General features: G+C 43.8%; 2 protein-coding genes across 4 annotated transcripts; one reads left to right on the top strand and one right to left on the bottom strand.

The window, feature by feature from the left end:
• Positions 1 to 61: 61 nt before the first annotated feature.
• Positions 62 to 7702, top strand: LOC138946914 (uncharacterized). 3 transcript variants are annotated; one of them, XM_070318316.1, is made up of 4 exons: positions 62 to 164; positions 511 to 1101; positions 4459 to 4733; positions 7244 to 7702. In XM_070318316.1, exons 2-4 carry the CDS (start codon positions 929 to 931, stop codon positions 7321 to 7323), a joined length of 528 nt encoding a protein of 175 aa, XP_070174417.1. In that variant the 5' UTR covers positions 62 to 164; positions 511 to 928; the 3' UTR covers positions 7324 to 7702. The 3 variants fall into 3 exon arrangements, with proteins under 3 accessions (XP_070174417.1, XP_070174416.1, XP_070174415.1); XM_070318315.1 differs by having other exon boundaries at positions 4459 to 4772; XM_070318314.1 differs by having other exon boundaries at positions 4459 to 4776.
• Positions 7703 to 8516: 814 nt separating this feature from the next.
• Positions 8517 to 27709, bottom strand: LOC138946911 (nucleolin-like). The gene is made up of 11 exons (XM_070318311.1): positions 27500 to 27709; positions 25917 to 25999; positions 24646 to 24697; positions 24228 to 24341; positions 22367 to 22488; positions 21432 to 21501; positions 20930 to 21098; positions 20021 to 20078; positions 19124 to 19195; positions 16080 to 16194; positions 8517 to 9492 (listed from the first exon to the last, which is right to left on the bottom strand). Exons 1-11 carry the CDS (start codon positions 27598 to 27600, stop codon positions 9396 to 9398), a joined length of 1053 nt encoding a protein of 350 aa, XP_070174412.1. The 5' UTR covers positions 27601 to 27709; the 3' UTR covers positions 8517 to 9395.
• Positions 27710 to 27933: the final 224 nt, after the last annotated feature.

Genomic DNA, 27933 nt, shown 5'->3' with positions numbered 1-27933 from the left:
CCTGTGGTTTGAGAATATAGGTCTAAGGGAAGCAACCGTAACCAATCACCTGTCCATTGCCATTGGAGTTATGTACCTTTGAAGCTTGATTTCAACATGGCGTAACACCCTTACAGCGAAACAAAGCCCCGATTCCTGAAGCTTCGTAGTAGTCTTCTGTTTCGGTAATCTTGAACTTAAGTGTTGTAAAGTTGATCTTGAAGTTTAGCGTGTAATACAATTCAGTGCTGAAAAATACAGTTTATTGTTGTATTTTCCTCATGGTCGAAACCTGTCTACCACTACCAGTACCAGTACCAAAGGCAAAGCTAGGACCCGCCAAAGTACGTGGCCGTGTGGTCTCTGTGTCAAGTTGAATTATAATATCTATATGTAAAACAAAAAACTGTCAGGGATTCTGTGGATTAGTTGTAATTGGCGGGTGGTTGTTATTCAGAGGTGGTTGCCAGGACCGGTTTGACTGTAGTGCCATTGTCTTTTAAAGAAATCTAAAGCTCATCTGTGTTGCAGGTTTGTCAGACCGGCCACCATGGTCACGGTGTGAGTCCCCTGCTACAACGGTGTCCGAGTGGAGGTGCTGACTGCAGGACAGGCTGTGGCGGCACTGGGACAGAGGCTGGCACTTCTGGCAGTGACCCTGCAGCAACTCGACCTGGTGAACAGAGACCCGCTAAAGGTCTGCGGCTGCCTCACTGGGCCACCAGGAAGAAGGAAACGCAGAGATTCTATTGCTTCCCATTGCTTTGATTTGTGGCAGGTAGTATGCTATCAGAGATTTACCCAGACACAGAGCACAATAAGTCAGCTGGACCTGGCTTCAAAACATACTGGTAAAATTGTCTTGGACACAGAACATTGTTGCGTTAGAAGACATCCTGATCCTACGTGTCAAAGCGATCAGACATTTAACCGGCCTGGGTTCGGAACAATGTGTCGGATCATGAAAGTGTGCGTCAAAGACGGAAGACTGAGGCCTGGGACCAACACTGAGCCATACGTGGATCATCATACACAGGAAAAGGACAGCGGTACCTGCAATGAAAGGACACCCTTGGGACCAGCCCAAAACGTCCCTACATTGCAGGTGGCCTCTTATGAGAGGTAAATGTTGTTCAATACAATAGAGAAAAGGACAAGAGAAGGTGACCTCTACTGGGAGTAGTCCTCTTAACAGAGGGGCTGCTTGCACATTGGTCGTCTGATGTTATTCAAGCTGTTAGAAACTGTAGAAACTGTAGAAACTGTAGAAGCTGTAGAAACTGTAGAAACTGTAGAAACTGTAGAAGCTGTAGAAAGTGTAGAAACTGTAGAAACTGTAGAAACTGTAGAAGCTGTAGAAAGTGTAGAAACTGTAGAAACTGTAGAAACTGTAGAAGCTGTAGAAAGTGTAGAAACTGTAGAAACTGTAGAAACTGTAGAAGCTGTAGAAAGTGTAGAAACTGTAGAAAGTGTAGAAAGTGTAGAAACTGTAAAAAGTGTAGAAACTGTAGAAACTGTAGAAAGTGTAGAAAGTGTAGAAAAAAGATTTAGTTACAATGAAAATCCCCTTTTAAGACCTGGAAAATCAGATCTTAAAAACGGAGGGAGTCTTCTTCTTCTCGTTCGCTTGAGTTCTCGGGAGTCTAAACATGATATATTTAGGCCAAAAAGAAAAATATGTCTGTTTCCGGTAACCCGACCAAGCCTATTTTTAAGCGCCGACTCTAAAGTTTTTTTTCGCTTTTCGTTAAAAAAAAAAAAAAAAAATGAAGTCAAGTATACTTTATTTAGTTTCAATATATCTAGGTCAAAATCATGTGCTAAATAATTGTAAGTAAAGTAAGGAAGCGTTTAAAAAAAATAAACACGTAAAAAGACGCTAACAAAACGTAAGAAAAATGTTAAAAAATAAAAAAATAAAACATAAACAAAAAAAACGACCGACCGACCCTATTTTTTTCGGCGATGTTACCGGAAACAGACATATTTTTCTTTTTGGCCTTACTGAGGTTATGAAAGGAAAATCTGAGAAAAAATGGTCTTGAAAGAGAGGGAATCTTTGACCAGGGGTTCTCAGAAGGGGCTTTCCACTGTACCTCTGTAAATTGTTTGAGACTGGCGGGATAAAAACGGTCATACACGTAAAAACCCACTCGTGCAAAAACATGAGTGAACGTGGGAGCTTCAGCCCATCAACGAAGAAGAACAAGAAGTTTGAGACTAATGTGAACAATTACTGCAAGTAAATTGAAAATACATGTATGTATTGGTTGTATCTTCAGATGAAAATGTCTTCGCAGTTGGTGTTTTCTGAGACGTGTTTGTGTCTGTGTTTGTGATATTGACTAATTGAGCTTTGTGCTCCCACAGGTAAGACAGTGTTGCTGTGTTTGTGATATTGACTAATTGAGCTTTGTGCCCCCACAGGTAAGACAGTGTTGCTGTGTTAGTGATATTGACTAATTGAGCTCTGTGCCCCAACAGGTAAGACAGTGTTGCTGTGTTTGTGATATTGACTAATTGAGCTTTGTGCCCCCACAGGTAAGACAGTGTTGCTGTGTTAGTGATATTGACTAATTGAGCTCTGTGCCCCAACAGGTACGACAGTGTTGCTGTGTTTGTGATATTGACTAATTGAGCTTTGTGCCCCAACATGTAAGACAGTGTTGCTGTGTTAGTGATATTGACTAATTGAGCTTTGTGCCCCCACAGGTAAGACAGTGTTGCTGTGTTTGTGATATTGACTAATTGAGCTCTGTGCCCCAACAGGTAAGACAGTGTTGCTGTGTTTGTGATATTGACTAATTGAGCTTTGTGCCCCCACAGGTAAGACAGTGTTGCTGTGTTTGTGATATTGACTAATTGAGCTCTGTGCCCCAACAGGTAAGACAGTGTTGCTGTGTTTGTGATATTGACTAATTGAGCTTTGTGCCCCAACATGTAAGACAGTGTTGCTGTGTTAGTGATATTGACTAATTGAGCTTTGTGCCCCCACAGGTAAGACAGTGTTGCTGTGTTTGTGATATTGACTAATTGAGCTCTGTGCCCCAACAGGTAAGACAGTGTTGCTGTGTTTGTGATATTGACTAATTGAGCTTTGTGCCCCCACAGGTAAGACAGTGTTGCTGTGTTTGTGATATTGACTAATTGAGCTCTGTGCCCCAACAGGTAAGACAGTGTTGCTGTGTTTGTGATATTGACTAATTGAGCTTTGTGCCCCAACATGTAAGACAGTGTTGCTGTGTTAGTGATATTGACTAATTGAGCTTTGTGCCCCCACAGGTAAGACAGTGTTGCTGTGTTTGTGATATTGACTAATTGAGCTCTGTGCCCCAACAGGTAAGACAGTGTTGCTGTGTTAGTGATATTGACTAATTGAGCTCTGTGCCCCAACAGGTAAGACAGTGTTGCTGTGTTTGTGATATTGACTAATTGAGCTTTGTGCCCCAACATGTAAGACAGTGTTGCTGTGTTAGTGATATTGACTAATTGAGCTTTGTGCCCCCACAGGTAAGACAGTGTTGCTGTGTTTGTGATATTGACTAATTGAGCTCTGTGCCCCAACAGGTAAGACAGTGTTGCTGTGTTAGTGATATTGACTAATTGAGCTTTGAGCCCCAACAGGTAAAACAGTGTTGCTGTGTTTGTGATATTGACTAATTGAGCTTCATGCCCCAACAGGTAAGACAGTGTTGCTGTGTTAGTGATATTGACTAATTGAGATTTGTGCCCCCACAGGTAAGACAGTGTTGCTGTGTTTGTGATATTGACTAATTGAGCTTTGTGCCCCTACAGGTAAGACAGTGTTGCTGTGTTTGTGATTTTGACTAATTGAGCTTTGTGCCCCAACAGGTAAGACAGTGTTGCTGTGTTTGCGATATTGACTAATTGAGCTTTGTGCCCCAACAGGTAAGACAGTGTTGCTGTGTTTGTGATATTGACTAATTGAGCTCTGTGCCCCAACAGGTAAGACAGTGTTGCTGTGTTTGTGATATTGACTAATTGAGCTTTGTGCCCCCACAGGTAAGACAGTGTTGCTGTGTTTGTGATATTGACTAATTGAGCTTTGTGCCCCAACAGGTAAGACAGTGTTGCTGTGTTTGTGATATTGACTAATTGAGCTTTGTGCCCCAACAGGTACGACAGTGTTGCTGTGTTAGTGATATTGACTAATTGAGCTTTGTGCCCCAACAGGTACGACAGTGTTGCTGTGTTAGTGATATTGACTAATTGAGCTCTGTGCCCCAACAGGTACGACAGTGTTGCTGTGTTTGTGATATTGACTAATTGAGCTTTGTGCCCCAACAGGTACGACAGTGTTGCTGTGTTAGTGATATTGACTAATTGAGCTCTGTGCCCCAACAGGTACGACAGTGTTGCGGTGTGTGTGATATTGACTAATTGAGCTTTGTGCCCCAACAGGTAAGACAGTGTTGCTGTGTTTGTGATATTGACTAATTGAGCTTTGTGCCCCAACAGGTACGACAGTGTTGCTGGTACTACAGGGGTTGAGGTGGCTGCTACAGGGCTACCATGTTCAAGTCATATCAACACAGTACACCACGCGAATGAACGTGGATCTTCAACTACAGAGATCGCTGAGCGCAGACCCACAGCCTTACCCGACTCCTTGTCTCACCATCCCTATGACTTCACCAACAGTGTGGGCAGTGCGCAGTGGACAGTCCTTGACCTGTTAATGCATAGGAAGCCAGGCAGGGTAGATGTAATACTGGATGAGGAGCTGTGTGATGGCAGGGTAGATGTAATACTGGATGAGGAGCTGTGTGATGGCAAGTTGGTCTTCACGCCTTCTTCTTACATTGTGTTTGCATGGATGTGTGTTTAAATGTTTGTGTCTATTTGGGTACACGCAAGACTACATGCATGTCTTTGCATGCATGTATGCGTGCGAACATCTTCGTGTGTCTGCTTTTGAGTATGTGATTTCGTGCATGCACATGTGAATGTGCGTTTGTATGCAAAGGAGCATTCAAGACTTATATATGACAAAGTTGTCTGATAATTTTTGCAGCACACCAAGTGCATGTATTTGTAAGTGTGTGTATGTGTGCGTGTTTTCAAGGGGGGGGGGGGGGGGGAGGGGGAGAACATGAATTCAGGTAGGACTATTTCTTGCTTGCACACATCTATATATATATACGACTTGTGTCTGTCTGTCTGTGTGTGTGTGTGTGCGCGATGCACGGCCAAAGTTCTCGATGGATCTGCTTCAAATTTGGTGGGCATATTCAGGTACACCCGGGACAGGACACAACCTGGTCGATATTTCAACACGTGCTCTCAGCGCGCAGCGCTGAACCGATTTTGGTTCCACCTCAGCTACCCGGGCCCCCATACCGACACACCAAAGCCGCTAGACCACATCACAACGCCAAAGTTCTCGGTGGATCTTTTTCAAGTTTGGACACCGTATTCAGCTACACCCCGGACACAATATCATCGATGAGATATTTCAACACGTGCTCTCAGCGCGCAGCGCTGAACCGATTTTGGTTTTTCTGTTCATTTCACCATTCCCAGTAACTCTTCCTTATCTTCTCCAGTGTTTTGCGTTTATCTCCCTTCCTTCGTGTGGCTTCAATCCATATCCCCGTTTCTACGTTACTATTTTTAGAATGTCACTGCGCTGTCCAGAACGCTTCCCTTGCACCCGTAAGTTGTTCTTACTGTCAAAGTGAAAAGGTCGAATCAATTTATAGCCACGCGAAAAATACACTGTCACCTATCTCTATATTATAGAGATAGATATACATATATATATACGGCTTCTCTGTGTGTGTTTGTAAGCAACACCTGTGGATTATAGAGTTCTGTTTGTGATGGGGTCTAGCGGTTTTTGTCTGTCTGTATGTTCTGGCATTTGAGAAGCCACAACAGATAATATAGGGCATAAGCTCTAAAATTCTCAATCCCGTTTGACAGGACTTCGCCTTCAAAGGTGATTGTGGTGAACCGCCACGCTGTCTGTCTCTGTCTCGCGATTCACCCCGTTTATCTCCCTTCCTTCGTGTGGCTTCAATCCATATTCTCGTTTCTACGTTACTATTTTTAGAATGTCACTGCGCTGTCCAGAACGCTTCCCTTGCACCCGTAAGTTGTTCTTACTGTCAAAGTGAAAAGGTCGAATCAATTTATAGCCACGCGAAAAATACACTGTCACCTATCTCTATATATTTATAGATATCTATATATATATACGACTTGTGTCTGTGTGTGTGTCTGTGTGTGAGTTCGCGATGCACGGCCAAAGTTCTCGATGGATCTGCTTCAAATTTGGTGGGCATATTCAGGTAGACCCGGGACAGGACACAACCTGGTCGATATTTCAACACGTGCTCTCAGCGCGCAGTGTCCAGAACGTAAATTGGACCCGTAAATTATCCTCACTGTAAAAGTGCAAAGGTCGAATCAATTTATAGCCACGCGAAAAATACACTGTCATCTATCTCTCTATAGATACGGCTTCTCTGTGTTTGTGTGTGTGTGTGTGTGTGTGTGTCTCTCTATGTGAGCAACACCTGGGGATTGTTCAGTTCTGTTTGTGATGTGGTCTGGCGGCTTTTGTGTAATTGTATGTACTGGCCTTCCTTTGAAAAGCCATAACAGTCCGAAAGGGCTTACAGATAAGCTCTAAATTGCTCAATCCTGTTTGAGTGGAGTTCGCCTCCAAAGGTGATTAACACGGTTACATTCGTCGACAAGGATGGGACTCGATATGGTCAGGAATGGCATTATGGCCACTGAATCATTTTCAAGCTGTTCCCATTCCACGAATATGGGAGGGACCTAAGCTTGGCGGGTCCATTGTTCGGACCCGGCAAAGCCGGCGTACGGCTCTAAGTATTTCATCCCGGCGAAGCCGGCTACCCGGCGAAGCGGGTATTCCTCTAGTACATATATATATACGGCTTCTCTGTGTGTGTGTGTGTGTGTGTGTTTGTGTGTGTGTGTATGCAACACCTGTGGATTATAGAGTTCTGTTTGTGATGGGGTCTAGCGGCTTTTGTCTGTCTGTATGTTCTGGCATTTGAGAAGCCACAACAGATAATATAGGGCTAAGAAATAAGCTCTAAAATTCTCAATCCCGTTTGACAGGACTTCGCCTTCAAAGGTGATTGTGGTGAACCGCCACTCTGTCTGTCTCTGTCTCGCGATTCACCCCGGCGAAGCCGGGTATTCCTCTAGTGATAAATAATCAGCTAAGAAGATTGGAACAGTAACAACAGTGTTTGTCCAGCAGGAGAGAGAGTCTGCGACAGTCCTGGACCGTTGAGCTACAGCGATGTCTTCGTCGTCAAAGCCAAGTACCCTGCTACATGATGTCGTCACAGCTGACACAGACCTGGTGACATCAGCAGCCAATGGTGTGGTATGCCGCCTTCAGTCGGAGGGATTACCGGTGTGCGTGTGTGTGTGTGTGCTCAGGGGGAACAAGACTGGATGCAAAACAAGGCGAGGTGGGAGAGTCATAGAGTCTGACGTAGAGGATGTGATCGTGGCGGAGAGAGACCATGTGGTAGTAGAACACTATTACTACCCTGAGTTAACTCGGGAGTAGGTTGACACAGCACCGTCATCTTGCAGAGGCTGATGATTAGGCTAAAGAGACGAGAGGCTTCCGCAAACTTATTGACACTGCAGTCAATCTTTTGTTTTAGGTGGAAGCATTTGATTGTGAAAAAAACTGTATAGATTCAAATACTTGTGTGTGTGTTTTACTGTTTTGATGTGTGTGTGTGTGTGTGTGTGTGTGTGAGGGATAGTAACATAAACAGTTTTGATATGCTCTTTATTTATATCAGTCACAGTTAATTCATTGACAATCATTAAAGAAGAGTTAAATATACATTTTTGAGTCACTTGAGAAAAAGTGACTCTATGTAATCGGTCAGTGTTAGTCTGTCCGGCCGGCCGTCCGGCCGGCCGTCCGTAGACACCACCTTAACGTTGGACTTTTCTCGGAAACTATCAAAGCGATCGGGCTCATATTTTGTTTAGTCGTGACCTCCAATGACCTCTACACTTTAACGATGGTTTCGTTGACCTTTGACCTTTTTCAAGGTCACAGGTCAGCGTCAAAGGAAAAATTAGACATTTTATATCTTTGACAAAGTTCATCGGATGTGATTGAAACTTTGTAGGATTATTCTTTACATCAAAGTATTTACATCTGTAGCCTTTTACGAACGTTATCAGAAAAACAAGGGAGATAACTAGCCTTTTCTGTTCGGCAACACACAACTTAACGTTGGGCTTTTCTCGGAAACTATAAAAGTGACCGGGCTCAAATTTTATGTGAACGTGACTCATTGTGTTGTGAATAGCAATTTCTTCCTGTCCATCTGATGCCTCATATAATATTCAGAACTGCGAAAGTGACTCGATCGAGCGTTTGCTCTTCTTGTACTGAACAGCAATAAAAAAGCTGCAGGAAGAAAGAGCAAACAACACACATACACACGCACACACACACATAACATTACAAAAGTTCAGAACAACCCCCGGAGTATAAATCATGTTCGATCTTTCGTATTAAATAATTGGACGGAAATTAGTATTATTTACAATGTTTACCTTGAAAAGATCATGGAATGAAAAAGTGTAACACAACTTGTACTTCTTCAATAAGATTCACATCTTAAACCTGGCTCCTCCTTCACGTCTCAAATATCATTTTCTTATCACAATACTGAACTGGTTCTTCTGAGATAATGATTTGACATGTTATACTACACAAGCGCATGTACACGGATCCTTCCCTCTCAAAGAAAAGAAACGTGATTTGTTCCCAACTCGGTCACCATAACACTCTCTCTCACATGCACACACACATGGTCACTTTCGCACAAATGCATGCCCATTTCCTACAAATGCAAACTACAAAATAAAGACGGCTTATTTAGTGGTACATGCACCTCATTGCTGGCATTGCCCTCAGCCCCTTGCAAAGCGGACTAAGTAAATGATCTAGAGATAAGAGTTATTTTAAAGTGCACAACCTGAGTTCTATCAACATGAAAATATAAACTGCTTCAGGGCTAAAACACAGTACATGTACATGTATTATGAAGATAGATCTCCAGTAAACACTCTCGCACTGTGATAGTGCCGCAACCATTGTTTCTTGAAGCGTTGTCACTAAGGCGGAAGGGGTGTAGTTCGACCCAAAGAGGGTGCGTTTCCTGCACATGTTTCTTCACGTGACAGGGTATATGGTAGCTGGAATTCCTAGTGGTTTTCCTTGTTGTAGGTTGTAGCAAAATGTTATCAATTTAAAAATGTTCCAACGTAAGCATTTGATCCAAAGTGTAAAGAAGATAACATTTTCACTTTAGAAAATTAAATAAATTAGCCCAAATAATGCATTTAGCTTCTTTATAAAGAGGTGCTCATCACATGCCAATGCCAGAGTCTGGTCGCGGTGGTTGTGCTGCCGCTTCTTCATTGTTTTCCTCATTGTTGTCATCGTCATCTGAAGAGTCCTCCAAACTGCGCAAATAGCAATGAGTAAGACTGCTTACTTGAGTGAATGAAGAGAGAGATAGAGAGGTGTGTGCGTGAGAGAGAAAGAGAGAGGCGCACACACATGCACACATAAACCTCGCACACACCATAGACCAAATAACCTGGACCGCCAACTCGTCACGTGACCCTTCGAGGTTACGACGCTCGACTTTCAGGGGCGCTTAGCGTCCGGTTGAAAGGCCAGCGATTCGAAGACAGTGAAAAGAAAGCACGCTCCAGTTATTTGTGACAATGAACTGGATTTTCTAAAACTCCAAACTAAACTTAACAAAACTCATCGAAAAACATGTTCCATATGCACTTTAGCTGAGTTTATTTTAGCATTTTCAGAACTTACCTCGGCAACTTCGTCCATGTTTACAATCGACACCGGATATGACATCCCCCTGATTTTTGAAAGGCCATGTAAGTGTAAGTTCCTAAATGCGAGAGGCCGCTACCTCGTAATAGAGAGAAAGAGCGGAGAGAGAGCTAGTTGGCGGTCCAGGATAAATGGTCTATGCACACACATACCTACGCAGAAGGACAGACAAAGAATGCTTGACCTGAAGGCAAATGAGCTTGCGTGCGTACACAAAGGGGATAAGGCACTTGCAGTTCTGCACATAAGTTGACCTGGGGGATCCAAACAATCTCCACCCTTAACCCACCAGGCTCGGCTGGGTTTAGAACATTCAACCTTCCTCCACAAAGGCTAATATCTTATCCATGAGGTTATTGGGCCCGTAGCCCCCTAATCTGACGTCTTAAATTAAAAATTTTAGTAATAAATTTTCATTTGATTAATATACTTACCCAACTCACATATAGCAATTAACCCTGGTTCAGTGCTGGTATCGCTGTACGCGTCCCCTTGGTAACAAGAAAGACGCCTCTAAAAAAGAGTGACCGAGACCCGTAAGGGTGTCTATGCCAGCCCGGAAACGAGGCTGCCTTCCGTATGCGCGCGCATACTCCGCCATATGCATCATTCTAAAACGAAGCCCAACTCACTTCTTTTTTAGACATATATAACCCCACAGCGGGGAGGCGGGAGGGAATAAACGATGTGAGTTGGGTAAGTATATTAATCAAATGAAAATTTATTACTAAAATTTTTAATTAAATTACATATCTTACCCAACTCACATATAGCAGATTGCTACTAAAGGTTGGAGGGCACTTTACCCAAATAGGAATCGAGATTTTGTCCTGCCTCTACCCGAGCAGGTAACCCAGAAACGCATCCTGTCTCAAGGCATAGAAATCCCTGAGAAAGACATCAATGAAGAACATTTCAAGAAAGCCAGTAAGCCGACTCAAGAACTTCCGCCAGGAGATTAAAATGAAGATCAACTAGAGTGGAAGCCCAATCTTTTGCCTCATGAGGCCTGGCTGTAGTAAAGGGCAAGACTGCCCTGACATTCCCTGCCTGACTCTGCCACCAGCCAAGAGCTTGCCTAGCTATGGTGGAGACCCACTTGGCTAACGAGACTTTCAACATATCTCTAAACCGTACCATGATGAATGAGATAAAAAGAAGTTTCTGAGTCTCCAAACGAGAGTGCACAGTCCGAAACAGAAATCTGCTGAGGGCTCTAACAGGACAAAAATGTACATCAGGATCTCCAAGAGCAATAAACTTGCTCAAGAGAGGAAAGTTGAGTCCGCGCCACCTGAAGAGAGAGGACTGACTGCTCCCCCCCCCTTTTAATTCCTTGCCAACACTTGAAGGCATGCCTAAACAATGTGGCAGTCTATAAAGCTAAGGTTGACTTAAGTAAGTCATTACCTCCACCAAAGTCGATAGAAAAACTTTCTATCCTTAACCAGTGTTTAACGTCGTTTCTAACCGTTCAGGGTTAAAAAGCGACGGAGTTGAAAAATAAGAACAAGAGCTGTTAGAATCAATAATCTGAAAAGATCCATGCAAGCTAGAAAAATCATTGAACCCGAAATGATCAAAAGGCTAAATATGGCTCTGGAGGAGCCAGAATATTGCTAAAAGGTTTAAAATGTGCACGAAGCTGGATTCTCCAAATTCTGCTTACTTGCCAGAAAATTTGAAGGAACCCTAAGAACCATAGATCAGTCTTTCTCCAAAGAGCTGTCCATAGCAAACCTAGCCAGAAAAAACCTTCTGCATAGAACACAGAAACTCTGAACCAAATCCAGAGTTGAGGCAGACGCCCCTAAGTATCTCAAGTGAACCCTTACAGCAGACATTCAAGTAATTCCAATGTGAGAAAGCAAAGATGCCTTCTTGCCAGCCTAAAGAGGTCTGGAAACCAAGATTGCAAAGACCCGTACTGTGCGACCAACAGGTCGCCCAAACTAACTCAAAAAGAGCCCTGTGAAAGCGAGGGTATGGAGCCCCAACCCAAAGTGGATAACAGCCAGCCTGAAGCTTTTCGTTTGGAAACGAAAAACAGCCAAGACCTGCCCTGCGCTTTCCTTTTACCGTGAGATTCTCTTAGTTAGAGAACCCGCGTGCCTAGAAGCGGGCTCAAAAAGAGACCTTTCAAACAAGAAAGAGATTAACCTCTAGCCAACAGAATAATACTTAAAGGGCAGAGGCTTACTCTCAGGTAAAAAACGGCAAAGTAAAATCTTTGTATATGAGTCCTGTCGGACCACAAAGATAACCTGTTAAACGAAACCGCCCAAGCGAGAGACTAAAAGCCAGTTACGTACAAACGAGCCAATCATAAAGAAAAGATGCCGCAATCTCCCAGAGCTAGGAGACCTTGATCCAACAGACAGTCTCTCCTTGCTATCGCCATCACCAAACCCGAGGGCGGTTCCATAGAAGGAAAAACAAGAGAACCTAAGTCCTTAAGCTTGGAGTTACCCGAAGCCTACAGAAAGCGCTCCGCGAGTGACACGCTACTTGGGCGTAAGAAACAAGCTAAAGCACCAACACCACCACAGGCAAATAGTCGTGCGTTGCCCACAAAAGTAGTGGTGACAAAGAAGACTCGCTTGCGAAAACTTCCGCAAGAACAAGATGACCCCGCCAGAGGATCTAAGAACTTAACACTCGAAGATTCTCCTCAGAAAGCTCAAACCAACTACAAAATGCCGCGAACCGCGACACAGCTGAAGTATGAGCCTCCCCATTTCCTCCTCTTGTTCCAGCATCATAACGAACATCGAAATGATGAGAACCAGTCACCCATCCCGATAAGGCAAAAACTTGCCAACAATCGGAAAAGTTTTGAAAAGTTTCAAACGTCATAACACCATGCCAGATCTCCATCCACCTGACTCACGCCAGCTGGAAGACTGGAAGAGAAAGTGAAAACAGCCTGTAAAAAAGGCAAAGGAACCGCAGAAACGGAACCAGAAGCCAAAAGCTGAAAAGTGCCGACTACCAACACCACAGTGTTAACAGTAGAAGGATATCCCGTCCTGCACCCAGAAGTCACAGCCGCAAAAGCGAAAGCGCAACAGGCCGTGGATAAGTAAACATCGGGACCACCCGGTTGCACAGAAACACACCGGACGATCCCGTTGTACCTCGAACCATTTCAGCTGCGAGCGCCACTGCACTTGCTAACTTGAAACAGAACCTAAAATCAGTGCTTTACAGAAAAACAGGAGCACCTTAATCTGAACAGCCTTCATGCACCTCCGTGCAATCCGGAAGCTGACTCCATGCTAGACTTAAATCTCCAACAAAGAATCAGCCCTACTGCTCGCTTCCTGCCCCCCTGCTCGGTATCAAAGGTAGGAAAGTGACCCCCAGAGAGACTCGCATGGTCAACCCCAGAATCACCCAGCCCACCAACTTCCTGCCCCCCAGGGCGGAAGCTTACGTTGCCTAGGGCTCTTAGCCGCTGCTGAACGTGCGCCAGAAAGCGGAAGAACAGACACGGTTTCAACACTTCACCGCACAAAGCTTGCTACCTCCTGCGAACGTACACCACTTTCACCGGAGAACCCGGCTACACGCGGCCCTTTGCCAACTCCAGGGCAATGGACAACGATTCCCGGAAGCTGAAGTGAACATCCTGTTCCTCCGAACTTCCAGAAGTCATCAAACCGGATAGAGGTGGAGGAAGTAAAGCTTTGCTCTCAACCACCCCCTCCAGTCAAAACTTAAATGCCGTTTTCCGCCGCCCACGTCACTGCGCTGGACAACCTGAACGGCAAGTTAAGCTGGGTGTCGTCCATCCCCGTGAACGCACCCTCATATGGAAGTAACTTCGTTATCCTCTCCTTCATGCTCGCAATCGCAATCGGGAAGGTGACCCCCGCCTTTCGCGGTCCACCAACTTCCACAATACTTAAATGCCATTTTCCGTCGACCACGTCACTGCGCTGGACAACTTGAACGGCAAGTTAAGCTGGGTGTCGTCCATCCCCGTGGACGCACCCTCATAAGAAGGTTTCCTCGTTAACCTTTCCTTCATGCTCGCAATCGCAATCAGGAAGGTGACCCCCGCCTTTCGCGGTCCACCAACCTTCACAAAACTTAAATGCCGTTTTCCGCCGCCCACGCCACTGCGCTGGACAACTTGAACGGCAAGTAAGCTGGGTGTCGTCCATCCCCGTGGACGCACCCTCAAATGGAAGTATCCTCGTTATCCTTTCCTTCATGCTCGCAGTCGCAATCAGGAAGGTGACCCCCGCCTTTCGCGGTCCACCAACTTCCACAAAACTTAAATGCCGTTTTCCGCTGCCCGCGTCACGGCGTTTGGACAACTTGAACGGCAAGTAAGCTGGATGTCGTCCACCACCGTGGACGCACCCCTTCCTGCCCCCTGGGCGGAAGCAGATGCCTTTCAACCTGACCACAGTCTACCGACGAGGCGGGAAGAAAAGGAACATCTGTTCGCTTGTCAGGGCCCTTAGCACCCACTGACACCCCGACTAAGCGGTGGATATCAGCCAGTGTTTCAGAACTTTCACCTGGGATTAGACCCGAGGCTACTCCCTCAAGACAACGCTCACGTGGAGTACACATACCTTGTGAAGAAGGACAGACGCCGGAGACCGTGAACTCCCCACATAAGGTCACAGCAGGGGACGAACGACCACTGTCCAGAGACGAACACACAGCAACCCCGGCCGGGAGAGCACGTAGTTCTGCCTTTGATGACGCAGTGCCAGCTGCCAAAGCAGAAACCTGTGAACTTAAAGTCAAAAGCAAAGAGGCCACGTCTACAGACGCAAGCCCAATAACAACATGTTTAACACCGAGCCCGGACTAATCCGTAGGCTTAAAACAAAGGTGGCCACTGCACCCGGTGTTCACCGGCGGTCACCCATCCAAGAACTAACCGGGCCCGACGTTGCTTAACTTCGATGAAAGGACGAGAACCGGTGCTTACAACGTGGCGAGGCCGTTGGCCGGCAAAATGGGGGTTCCGGAATAGTCACCAGTGTAGTAAACAAACTGGAAGCGGACTTGTCTACCGGCTAAGCGGGTAAAACAATCAACACATCAAAAGATTTTTAGCAAGAGAATCTACAACAGAAACGGACATAGACCGGATTGTTTAGACTTCCTAAAAGCTTTCTAAGGAGAAAAGGGCACAGCAGCTACCTATTAAGAAGCTGCCCTCTTCTTAGCATTGTCAGCCATGACGGAAAAACGACTCACGAAAAAATTTCTGAGAAACATCGCAAGTCCAAAATACGGCCAACAAAACTGCCAAAATCAAGCAAAATACAAGGAACGACCTCACCTCAACATAGTTGTGAAGTCCAGATGACAAGAAGAGACCAAGAGGAACGAAACAAAGTCAAAAAGACTAAGTAACAAAGGCTGAAACAGCCAGAGCGTACAAAATGCGACCAGTCCCACTGACGCTGAGTTTTTAGAATGATGCATATGGCGGAGTATGCGCGCGCATACGGAAGGCAGCCTCGTTTCCGGGCTGGCATAGACACCCTTACGGGTCTCGGTCACTCTTTTTTAGAGGCGTCTTTCTTGTTACCAAGGGGACGCGTACAGCGATACCAGCACTGAACCAGGGTTAATTGCTATATGTGAGTTGGGTAAGATATGTAATTTAATTCTCCTTTCACTTTCAACAAGCATCAAAACACAATGCAACTGTCAACATGTACCCCCCGCGGGTTAGGGGGAAGAATTTACCCGATGCTCCCCCGCATGCATGTCGTAAGAGGCGACTAACGGATTCTGTTTCTCTTTTTACCCTTGTTAAGTGTTTCTTGTATAGAATATAGTCAATTTTTGTAAAGATTTTAGTCAAGCAGTATGTAAGAAATGTTAAGTCTTTTGTACTGGAAACTTGCATTCTCCCAGTAAGGTAATACATTGTACTACGTTGCAAGCCCCTGGAGCAAATTTTTGATTAGTGCTTTTGTGAACAAGAAACAATTGACAAGTGGCTCTATCCCATCTCCCCCCTTTCCCCGTCGCGATATAACCTTCGTGGTTGAAAACGACGTTAAACACCAAATAAAGTAAAGAAAGTAAAGTCAACATGTACATGTAAATAACAGGGAGGCAGGCACACACTTCATTTGAAAAAATAATCATCAACTTAAAACCATTTCAAATGTATAAAATAGTATGCATAAAAAATAAAAATTCATACCTTGAATCGTCATTACTGTCGTCATCATCATCATCATCATCATCATCATCATCATCGTCGTCTTCATCATCATCTTCCCCGCTCTCTTCCTCCCCTGCCTCGGCAGCTTCTTGCTCTGTCAAATGAACGTCACAAGTGTTAGTGTTTGGAATGAAAAAACAAGAAAGGTACATGTACATCAATCAATCAATCAATCAATGAGTCTTATATCGCGCATATTCCGTGGGTACAGTTCTAGGCGCTCTGCAGTGATGCCGTGTGAGATGAAATTTTATACGGCCAGTAGATGTATGTTATTGGAACGTTATATTCACAACAAAACGTTACAATCACTGACCTTTGACCCAGCAGTCTTTTAAGTGCACAGACAGACAAACACTTATAATACAGAAAATAATCTTATCTGACGGAGCTCGCTTTGAAATCTTGTTTTTGATTCTGAGTTTTGGAACGTTGGCAGTTTTTAGATTTGTGTATGGAATGAATGGGGTATGAATGTGCCGAGTCAGAGTACGCTTGTGACGAGAGATTCGGGATGCATGTGAATTAGTTTATAGTCGTGGTTGAGTGGTTTTTCAATGACAAGTGTGTGAGCTGTGTTTGAATCGGTGCAGGTTAGGACAGCCTACTGTGTAGATGTGTAGTAAGGTATGTGGTAGAATACTTAGGTTAGACTAACTCTTCTATTTTCATATTTTGTCTTAGCTTTCTTTGGTAAATTCTCATACTTATAGTACGCTTTATTTTCTTAGGTTAGGGGTGAGGTATTTTTTTTCTTCTATTTGTCAATTAAGTCTTGTTAATGTTTGTTCTTCCTTGTTTGTTATTTTATTCATTCTTCGTTTTTTTGTTTTGTTATCTGTGTCACACACCAATCGCCATGCACCTCACTTTTCCTTCAGGAATGTGACAATGAAAAACAACTTTCAAATGAATGATACAGTGGAACCCCCCATTTAGGACCCCCCCATCCCCCCCCCCCCCCCCCCCCCCAAAAAAAAAAAAAGATTCCCTCCCTTTTGAGACCCTGTTTTCTCTGACTTTCTGTTGATAATCTACGTAAATTGACCCCATCAGATTCAATGGATGTCTTAAAAGGGGGTTCCACTGTACCTTACTTCCCAACCCGTGAATCATGTCCAACACCAGAGATCTGTCCAGGCTTTGACAATGACAATGACAATGACTATGACAATGACAATGACAATGACAATGACTATGACCATGACTATGACAATGACTATGACAATGACTATGACTATGACTATGACAATGACAATGACAATGACAATGACTATGACAATGACTTTTACAATGACAATGACAATGACAATGACTATGACAATGACTTTTACAATGACAATGACTATGACAATGACAATGACTATGACTTTTACAATGACAATGACTGTGGCTATGACTATGACAATGACTTTTACAATGACAATGACTATGACTATGACAATGACTTTTACAATGACAATGACTTTTACAATGACAATGACTATGACAATGACTATGACAATGACTTTTACAATGACAATGACTATGACTTTTACAATGACAATGACTTTTACAATGACAATGACAATGACAATGACTATGACTATGACAATGACTTTTACAATGACAATGACAAATCTTTATTTTTCGAGGGTGACAAGAATAAGCATAGATATGCTTTTTTGCATCTGGCCCTCGCCCTCAAGAGGGACTAAACTATTTTACTATAACTATGACTAGGGAAAAAAAGGTTACATAAAAACATCATTAATGGTAGAACATATAAGTTTATGTACATGAAGCGCACTTCTTCTTCTTCTTCTTCTTCTGCGTTCGTGGGCTGAAGCTCCCACGTACACTCGTGTTTTTTGCACGAGTGGAATTTTACGTGTATGACCGTTTTTTACCCCGCCATTTAGGCAGCCATACGCCGTTTTCGGAGGAAGCATGCTGGGTATTTTCGTGTTTCTATAACCCACCGAACTCTGACATGGATTACAGGATCTTTTTCGTGCGCACTTGGTCTTGTGCTTGCGTGTACACACGGGGGTGTTCGGACACTGAGGAGAGTCTGCACACAAAGTTGACTCTGAGAAATAAATCTCTCGCCGAACGTGGGGACGAACTCACGCTGACAGCGGCCAACTGGATACAAATCCAGCGCGCTACCGACTGAGCTACATCCCCGCCCGAAGCGCACTATATAGAAGCATTGTAGATCATAAGGTAGTGTTCAAAACTGGGTGTAAAGCAATAAAGATAAACGCAAAGTAAGCATACTTTGCAACAATTCATTAGCTCAGCAAAAAAATGTATTACAGAGCCAAATCTTCGTGATTTTGTCACAAATAAACCATAATTCCGATAATGAACAACTGTATACAAAGAGAACATACCAATCAAGTTTATTTGTTGATGGGACAGGAGCGTCCTCCTCTTGGACCCATACAATGGTACCTGCCATGTGAGGGGCAAGTCTTAAAACGGGTGTTTTAAGACAGGGGTACCACGGTATCTGAGGCTTATATCGCGCGTATTCCGTGGGTACAGTTCTAAGCGCAGGGATTTATTTTTTTATTTTTTTATTTTTATTTTATGCAATTTATATCGCGCACATATTCAAGGCGCAGGGATTTATTTATGCCGTGTGAGATGGAATTTTTTTACACAATACATCACGCATTCACATCGGCCAGCGGATCGCAGCCATTTCGGCACATATCCTACTTTTCACGGCCTAGTATTCCAAGTCACACGGGTATTTTGGTGGACATTTTTATCTATGCCTATACAATTTTGCCAGGAAAGACCCTTTTGTCAATCGTGGGATCTTTAACGTGCACACCCCAATGTAGTGTACACGAAGGGACCTTGGTTTTTGGTCTCATCCGAAAGACTAGCACTTGAACCCACCACCTAGGTTAGGAAAGGGGGGAGAAAATTGCTAACGCCCTGACCCAGGGTCGAACTCGCAACCTCTCGCATCCGAGCGCAAGTGCGTTACCACTCGGCCACATGAAGAAAACAAATGTTCCACTTACCTAAGCGTAGTTTTTCTTGTATCACAGGCTGGAAACTCTGAGCTTCTGTGTGGTTGGGTTCATAAATTAAAACTGAAACAAAGACATGGATAAAAATTAGGCTTTGGTGAGCAAATATTCTGCTGCATGTACGTGCAGAAATCGTTTTTTTTCCACGCGATTCATTTGCTTATATTACCACAGTGTAATAATGTATTCCCACGTTCTCTTATAGTCTTACTTTTCCTGCTATACTGTATTATACTTTGTTGTTAAGGTTAACATGTCAGTTGTGCCCATTGCAATAATAAAAGTACACTGTTCGCACACACAGTGCACACATCCTCATATATGTATGCACACACATACACACACACACACACACACACACACACACACACACACACACACACACACTCAAACACAGACAGACACACACACACACACATTCAAACACAGACAGACAGACACACACACACTCACACTCAGACACACACACACACACACACACACACACATACACACTCAAACACAGACAGACACACACACACATCATTGGGGTGTGCACGTTAAAGATCCCACGATTGACAAAAGGGTCTTTCCTGGCAAAATTGAAAAGGCATAGCTAAAAATGTCCACCAAATACCCATGTGACTTGGAATAAAGGCCGTGAAAGGTGAATGCTCGCCCTAATAGGCTTGAGGTTTGCTGGCCGATGTAAATGCGTGATATATTGTGTAAAAAATTCCATCTCACACGGCAGAAATTAATATGTAAATCGCCGTGAGCTCTTGTGAGAAAGGGCGATTAATAAATGTCCATTATTATTATTATTATTATTCAAACACAGACAGACAGACACACACACACTCACACTCAGGCACACACATGCAGAAAGACAGACATACACAAACTTACTCATTCTGCATAGTTTTTCAGCATTTTTGAAGTCTTTTTTTATGATACAGTCCAAAAACTGAAAAAAATCAACAGTTCCAAAGAATGAAAACACGAACACACATCATCCACCCCCCCCCCCCCCTTTAAACGCCGCAACTCCAACTTACACATTCATTAAATACTTCTCTCCCCCAAATTGGAGTATGGCTGCCAAAATGGCGGGGGGAAAGCAGTCACATTTGTAATCCTGCTTGTCAAAAAATTGAGTATATGAGGGAGCTTTAGCATGCAGAAGAAGTCGAAGATAAAAGGACACTGCCAGACTAGCAAAATGGAGAGTCAGCACATAATTATATCTCACCTGTTTTGAAAAAAATTGTCCCCAAAATAAATTATATTTAATCTTGTGCAGCCCTGATGCTAATTACAGGACTTTATTGCAGAAATGCTGACAGGGCTTATAAGAAAACAGCTAGTGTACAGACAGGCAAACAGGACAGACACACGAGGTAGCCAGGCAGACAGATTCATAGGCAAATAGAAAGACAGGCATCCAGATAAGTGCGCTTCCAGGCAAACAGGCATTCAGACAGACCAAAGGAAGTGTGTACAGACTAGGGCTTGATGTGGGTGGGGTGGGGGGGTGGGGGGGGGAGTTCTTGGTTCCGGAATCCCCCCACCCTGCACCTACCCGGCAAATGTACCTTTTTATTTCAAGGCGAGAAAGCCAGACCCCCCCACCTACCCATCCCTTGTACCCCTTGTACCCCTGCCTCATTTTGGAAGCCCCTCCCTCTCATACAGTAGGTCCAGCTCTGCAGACAATGAGATAGATAGATAGATAGATAGATGGATAGATAGATAGATAGATAGATAGAAATACAGACTGGGAGACAGCCAGACAGGCAACACGACAAGCAGACAGACCTCCATGAGAAGTTCATTTGGAGCCTTCCTGGGTTCTTCGTCAGAATCATCGTCGTCATCATCATCACTGCTATCTTTCTTGTCTTCTGCGTCTTGTGAACGTTCTTCACTTGTCTTCAGTTCCACTGCCTCCATTCTGACGGTCACCTCTGACACCCCGTCCCTATCCCTGAAGCAAAGGAATAAAAATGTCTCTCAGTACGCAGCATGTAGGGTTATTAAGAATGATTCTAGATGTACCATTAAAGACAGAACAAAACCAAAAACAAAAACAAAATTAAAAAACCCAAGAAAGGTATAACCGCTTTTGCCTTCCAAGCTTCTGTAAGTCATAAAAGAATGGAAATTGCACTAAACTCTTGGTTTCAGGTTTGGAAAAATGCCGGATTTAGTTTTGTTCGTGGAAGATTTGTAACTCCAAATGAGTATTAGCTACACAGAGGAGTGACAGAAAAAACCTGAAGCAAAAAGTGAATGACATGGACTGAAAAACCAAACTTACTCTGACAATACATGGGATTCCACTTTGGCAGACGCAAGTTCTGTGTATTCCACATGGTTAGGATTCTCTTCTGTCACAGGAAAACAATCAGGACAAGAGGCGAAGTCTTCAAGGCTCACGTAAGAAATCGACAAACAGTAACACAAACTCAATCACTCCGTCACACATACATACACACACACACACACACACACACACACACACACACACACACACACACAACACACACAGTAAGCATTGGTGAAACTGTGCAAGAAAGCGAGACCCTGGATCTGCCAACTAGTCTCGGCCCGCTCACAATAACAATGACCGAGACTTTCAGTAATTCCTTTGCGTGACGTCTAACCCTCTTACGTCATAATGTGACGTCTTCAAATAGTTTCTATCACACACGTCAAACACTTTTGACCGAGACGTAATCTTCTTATGCGAGCTTTATCCATAGACTCGGAAATGTTAAAGTTTCTATCACACACACACACACACACACACACACACACACACACACACGCACGCACGCACAGACAGACAAAGTTTATCATCGCATAGGCTACACTTACGTGAGCCAAAAATGTGCAAGTACATGTACTTTACATACATTAACATAATAAACGTCAAATGTATCATAAGCAATATCTGGTGTTTTTTTTAATACATTATATTTGTATCTTTGTCTACCTTGAATAGTGTTGTTAATATAATACACATCTATCTTTGCATAAAAATGTGGTAGAAGTATGCACATGCATTCACTGAGTAATGAGAGAGGGGAGGGTGTGTGTGTGTGTGTGTGGGAGAGAGAGAGAGAGAGAGAGAGAGAGAGAGAGAGAGAGAGAGAGAGAGAGAGAGAGAGAGAGAGAGAGAGAGAGAGAGACAGACAGGTAAACTGAGAAAATCAGAAAGACAAACAACCAGAATATTTAACGACAATTTACCTTCAGAAGTTTCAGACAGCTGAAAGGAGTTACTGTGTGACAATGGCCCTCGGTTCAGATTGCTGTTGGACCTCTTGAACTCTCTCCAGTCAAGTTCTGGCTCCACTGGAAGATCATAGTCACTGTCACAAAAAAACAATTATTTAAAGGGTCTGTGACAGGGTGACGCAGTAGTCCCATTGTCACAGGCAGATACTCTGCATTGCTGGAGCTGTCTCCCTGCCAAATCGTGAGCAATTTATAGTAGCTCGACGTTTTTTGTATGTTGGAAGACAGCACACCAGTGTGTATTCATGGCGATGGTGTGCGTGGTACTGTGATCCGTTAAAGTGCGCTGTCTCGCTCAGTACCGCCGACTTCAGCACTAGAGGTTTCTGTCGGGGTTACCCCACCCTTAGCTCCTGGTCAGGGACCTTACCTGGGAGCACAGGTAGCAGGGGTTTTAACGCGCCTCTTACCCGCGTGATGAACCCGTATGAGCACATAGGGTATTTACAAGTCAACAGTGCCACCTGTTAACCACCCCGCTCTGATAGGAACACCGCCAGTTGGTCCAGGACAGCTTATTCGTCCGGGCAAGCCCGACTTATATCGCTGCAATCCCTTATATCTAAGGGACACCCCCTATCCGCCACCTGGGGACCCGCCGGGTTGGGGATGGTCGCCCCGCCACCTAATTGGAGATAGCCTGACCCCGGCAGCACACCAGTTAGATGTGAGTAGCTGTTTGTGATGGGGCCTGGCTGCTGTTGTCACCTTGTATGCTCTTGGGAACCTTTGTGTAGCCATGGCAGTTTTTGTAGGGCTATTGACTTAGCTCTAACACTCACAACCCTGATTGACTGGCTTTGCCTCCAAAGGTGATTGTTGTGCTTTTTAAGACCTAACAAACAAGAGGCGAAGCCTTCAAGGCTCACGTAAGAAATCGACAAACAGTAACACAAACTCAATCACTCCGTCACACATACACACATACACACACACACACACAGTAAGCATAGGTGACACTGTGCAAGAAAGCGAGACACTAGATCTAGATCTGTCTGTCTGCATGTAGCCTACTTACAGGGACACGACTGCCAACTAGTCTCGGCCCGCTCAAAATAACAATGACCGAGACTTTCAGTAATTCCTTCGCGTGACGTCTAACCCTCTTACGTCATAATGTGACGTCTTCAAATGACGAAATGTTAAAGTTTCTACCACAGACATACACACGCACGCACATACGCACGCACAGACAGACAAAGTTACGATCGCATAGGCTACACTTACGTGAGCCAAAAATCAGGAGTTAAGCTTAAAATTGAAGCGAAGTTACAGAATTTATGTACAGAAATTTGAAAATTGAAAATCTTAAAAGCGGAGAAGTCTTACATTGGGGTGCTTTGAAAAGGGGGCTCCACTGTACAGTATAACAGAAATCATCAAACAGGGTTAAAAGATATTTGGGCAAAACAGAGTATCCATCAATCAATCAATCAATCAATATGAGGCTTATATCGCGCGTATTCCGTGGGTACAGTTCTAAGCGCAGGGATTTATTTATTTTATTTTATGCAATTTATATCGCGCACATATTCAAGGCGCAGGGATTTATTTATGCCGTGTGAGATGGAATTTTTTTTACACAATACATCACGCATTCACATCGGCCAGCAGATCGCAGCCATTTCGGCGCATATCCTACTTTTCACGGCCTATTATTCCAAGTCACACGGGTATTTTGGTGGACATTTTTATCTATGCCTATACAATTTTGCCAGGAAAGACCCTTTTGTCAATCGTGGGATCTTTAACGTGCACACCCCAAAGCATTCACATCACACTTTCTCTTTTCTTGAAAATATTGATGACACACCTGTCCTGTTTTCGTCTGACAGCTGTCAGAGCCACGTGTTTGGTGGGTGTGCCTGCACGTTGACTCAGTGATGACTCGTTTCTTGGGGACACCTGACCCAAGTTTGACCTTGACCTGCAGAAATATAATCGTGTCAATGGTCATGAACAGGTTTACTTTCGTGCCTCTCTGTTATTGTATTCATTGAGATGTAATAGCAGGTGCTGCAGAAATACTGAATGAAAAATACTGTCACAGAAGATTTGTTTTAGCTCAGCTAATGTAGGATTATTATTAATGAGGTCCTTTTTTTTTATCCGTGATTTGTGTGTGTTGTGTGTGTGTGTGTGTGTGTGTGTGTGTGTGTGTGTGTGTGTGTGTGTGTGTGTGTGTGTGTGTGTGTGTGTGTGTGTGTGTTTGTAAGCCTGTATTATCATACCTGCTTCCAAGGGAGAGACGACTGCTGCTTCGACTCGATGCTGTACTGACATCTGAGACAAAACAAGAATTAAGTTGCAAAAGCATAGTATGTCTCGACATGTATTTCTCTCTCTCTCGACTGTATACAGAGATAAGAACAGCCTCGCTTTCACCTCGATCCTGCCTAAAAACAATGTTCAGACCTCATGTTCAGACTCGGCGTAATGATTCCGAAAAGATTACTTTTTAGCGGTCAAGTTCAGTCGTCCGCATACTCGAAAGTGAAAAAAAGATGAAACATTTTGCTACAGTATCGGAGGATGAACTGTCGAAGAAGAAAAAGAATCTCGTGCCAACCACTACGCAGAAGACCATCCGAGTTGTCCAGAAGAAGTTCTGAAACACGTCACGTTCCAAATCAAAAGACGACATTCTATTCTCTTACGTCACTATTCTTGGTTTACGGTACCATTCGGCGACTTTGCTACGAGTATGCCATAGTCTTGGTTGGCCGAGACCTTGAGATGGAATGCGAGTGATTAGGTTTGTTGATTTTGCTCGGAGAAGTGGTCCGTGTTCAAGCAAGCAAGTTTCTTTCTTCTTTGAAAACAAAAACCCTAAGACCAGTGAATGTCGAGATATATATATGTTAATTGGATCTGTGATCCAAACATGCCTTTTGGTCAATCTCGATGGCAGTTTATTCCACTCGCCCCAAAAGCCATGTTTGGATCACAGATCCAATTAACGTATAATATCCATGAATTACAGTGAGAAAGAAACATCCCTCCCCACACACACACAAATACACTTCTTCTTCTTCTTCTTCTTCGTTCATGGGCTGAAACTCCCACGTTCACTCATGTTTTAGCACGAGTGGATTTTTACGTGTATGACCGTTTTTACCCCACCATGCAGGCAGCATACGCCGATTTCGGGGGAGGCATGCTGGGTATTTTCATGTTTCTATAACCCACCAAACTCTGACATGGATTACAGTATCTTTTCCGTGCGCACTTGGTCTTGTGCGTGCGTGTACACACGAAGGGGGTTAAGTCACTAGCAGGTCTGCACATAAGTTGACCTGGGAGATCGGAAAAATCTCCACTCTTAACCCACCAGGCGGCAGCGACCGGGATTCGAACTCACGAACTCCCGATTAGGAGGCTGACGTCTTACCACCACGCCACTGCGCCCGTCGTCAAATACACTGATGTCTGTATATTTGCAAATGTATGGATTTTGTTTGACCATGTCACAGTGAACCTGACGGCAAGTACATGAATTTACCTCCTTGTTCCAGGACCTTCATGGCAGGGGAACTGGCAGCAGCATCAGACTGCTTGGCGGCCAAAGAAGATTCTCTTCTGGAACTGAACATGACATGTATACAAATTCATCTTCAAAACAAAAACAAACGAAGAATACATGTACATGAAAAACCCTCAAAACAACTCCTATCCAACCAATCATCAATTGAAAAAAGCAAGATAATTAAGCTGTTCTAGTAAGATTACTGAAAATGAAGATTAATGATAATTAACCCTTTTCATTGTGCTTTTTTTACATTGCCAATTCTGACTGTAGTCACAATGATAAATAAATAGTGCCTTTCCACCTGCATATGTCAAGACAATTGTACACCATAACTGGTAACGCGCTAACCACTGAACCAGGTCTATGACTGTAAACAAAATTACAGTAAGCAGACAAACAAATACTCTGATGCATAAATATAGACATAAATCACTGCTTATTAGCTTTATAATAATCCATAAATTAGCACTCAATACTAAAAGTGTTTCAACCTGAGAGACAAGCAGTTTTAAAAGAGCCCATGACGGGCGCAGTGGCGTGGTGGTAAGACGTCGGCCTCCTAATCGGGAGGTCGTGAGTTCGAATCCCGGTTGCTGCCGCCTGGTGGGTTAAGAGTGGAGATTTTTCCGATCTCCCAGGTCAACTTATGTGCAGACCTGCTAGTGACTTAACCCCCTTCGTGTGTACACGCAAGCACAAGACCAAGTGCGCACGGAAAAGATACTGTAATCCATGTCGGAGTTCGGTGGGTTATGGAAACACGAAAATACCCAGCATGCCTACTCAACGAAAGCGGAGTGAGCTGACTATGCTCTCTGAGTATAGTGTGGGGAACCCAAATGGGCAATGAGCTCACACGTAACCAGACAATTCTGGAACGCTGAAGAAGAAGAAGAAGAAAAGAGCCTTAAAACAAGATTAAAAAAGGAAAACCCCACCTGCACACACACAATCTCTTTCTCTACAGAAAGATACATAGTGCTTTCTTGATGAATTTCCAATTGACATTTTGTGGAAATAACTGGATTTGTAAGCCGTGTAGAAGAGTAAGAACCTCATTTATGGGTACAAGCTTTTCAAAATGAGGCAAAGCATGTACATCATGTACCAGGCTTCCGATTGGGTTTGACATGTGATCGGGAAGAACAATTAACTCTGATGAGGGTGTCATGCAGCGTGTTGATACCCTTTTCAAGGGATGGCTAAATCTCAAAAAGTTAACTCGCCAGCTGGGCGAGTAACTTCAAGTAATTCACTAGCTCAGCACAAATTTAACTAGCACAGCACATGAGCCTACCACACACTTAAATTATGACTGTCAGAAATACACAACATGGTGATACGGTAGACAAACAGGTTGCGGTGAGCGCGAGCGATGACATTTTTTTTTAATGATTATAATGAGTGACAGCTGTCACACAAGTTCAGAATAACGCGTGCATATTCAGATCCAAAACGATTTGGATGTCAATTAGAGAACGTAAGAAGGCCGCAAGGTCTATCCCTTGTCCCCATTACCTTTACCGATACTAGTGATAATAAGGGGTTGTTCTCACCTGAGTTTTCGCCTGGCTGACACGTCACCTGCACCACCGCCAGCTGCATCTTTCGTGTCAACTTTGCTGTTCCTAGAAGATGTTCTCACCTGGCCACTCATTTTTATTTTTATTTACCCTTTCGCAGACCTACAACTGTGATAAATGTACTATGAGTCATCCGACATGCAATCCAGACGTGAAAAATGCAGCCATCTTGTTTACATGTGACGTCACAACTAGATACGTAAACAAAGCTGTAGTATTTAGTTTCGCAGCACCACAAACTTGTACTCAACTCCTAAAAATCTTTGTTTTTCTATTTATCTCAATACGCGATATTGATTGAAGTAAGTGGAAATGGCCACAAAGTAACCGCTTAACGGATTTACAATATTTATAATTCCGCAGTTCAGTTTCGTAAACAGAGGTCAAGGTGAATCTTCTGCCAGAAT

The sequence above is a fragment of the Littorina saxatilis genome, linkage group LG14, assembly GCF_037325665.1.
Source record: "Littorina saxatilis isolate snail1 linkage group LG14, US_GU_Lsax_2.0, whole genome shotgun sequence".
Taxonomy (NCBI): Eukaryota; Metazoa; Mollusca; class Gastropoda; order Littorinimorpha; family Littorinidae; genus Littorina; species Littorina saxatilis.
The sequence above is the reverse complement of the archived record's forward strand: the minus strand, read 5'-3'. Positions and strand labels throughout refer to the sequence as shown.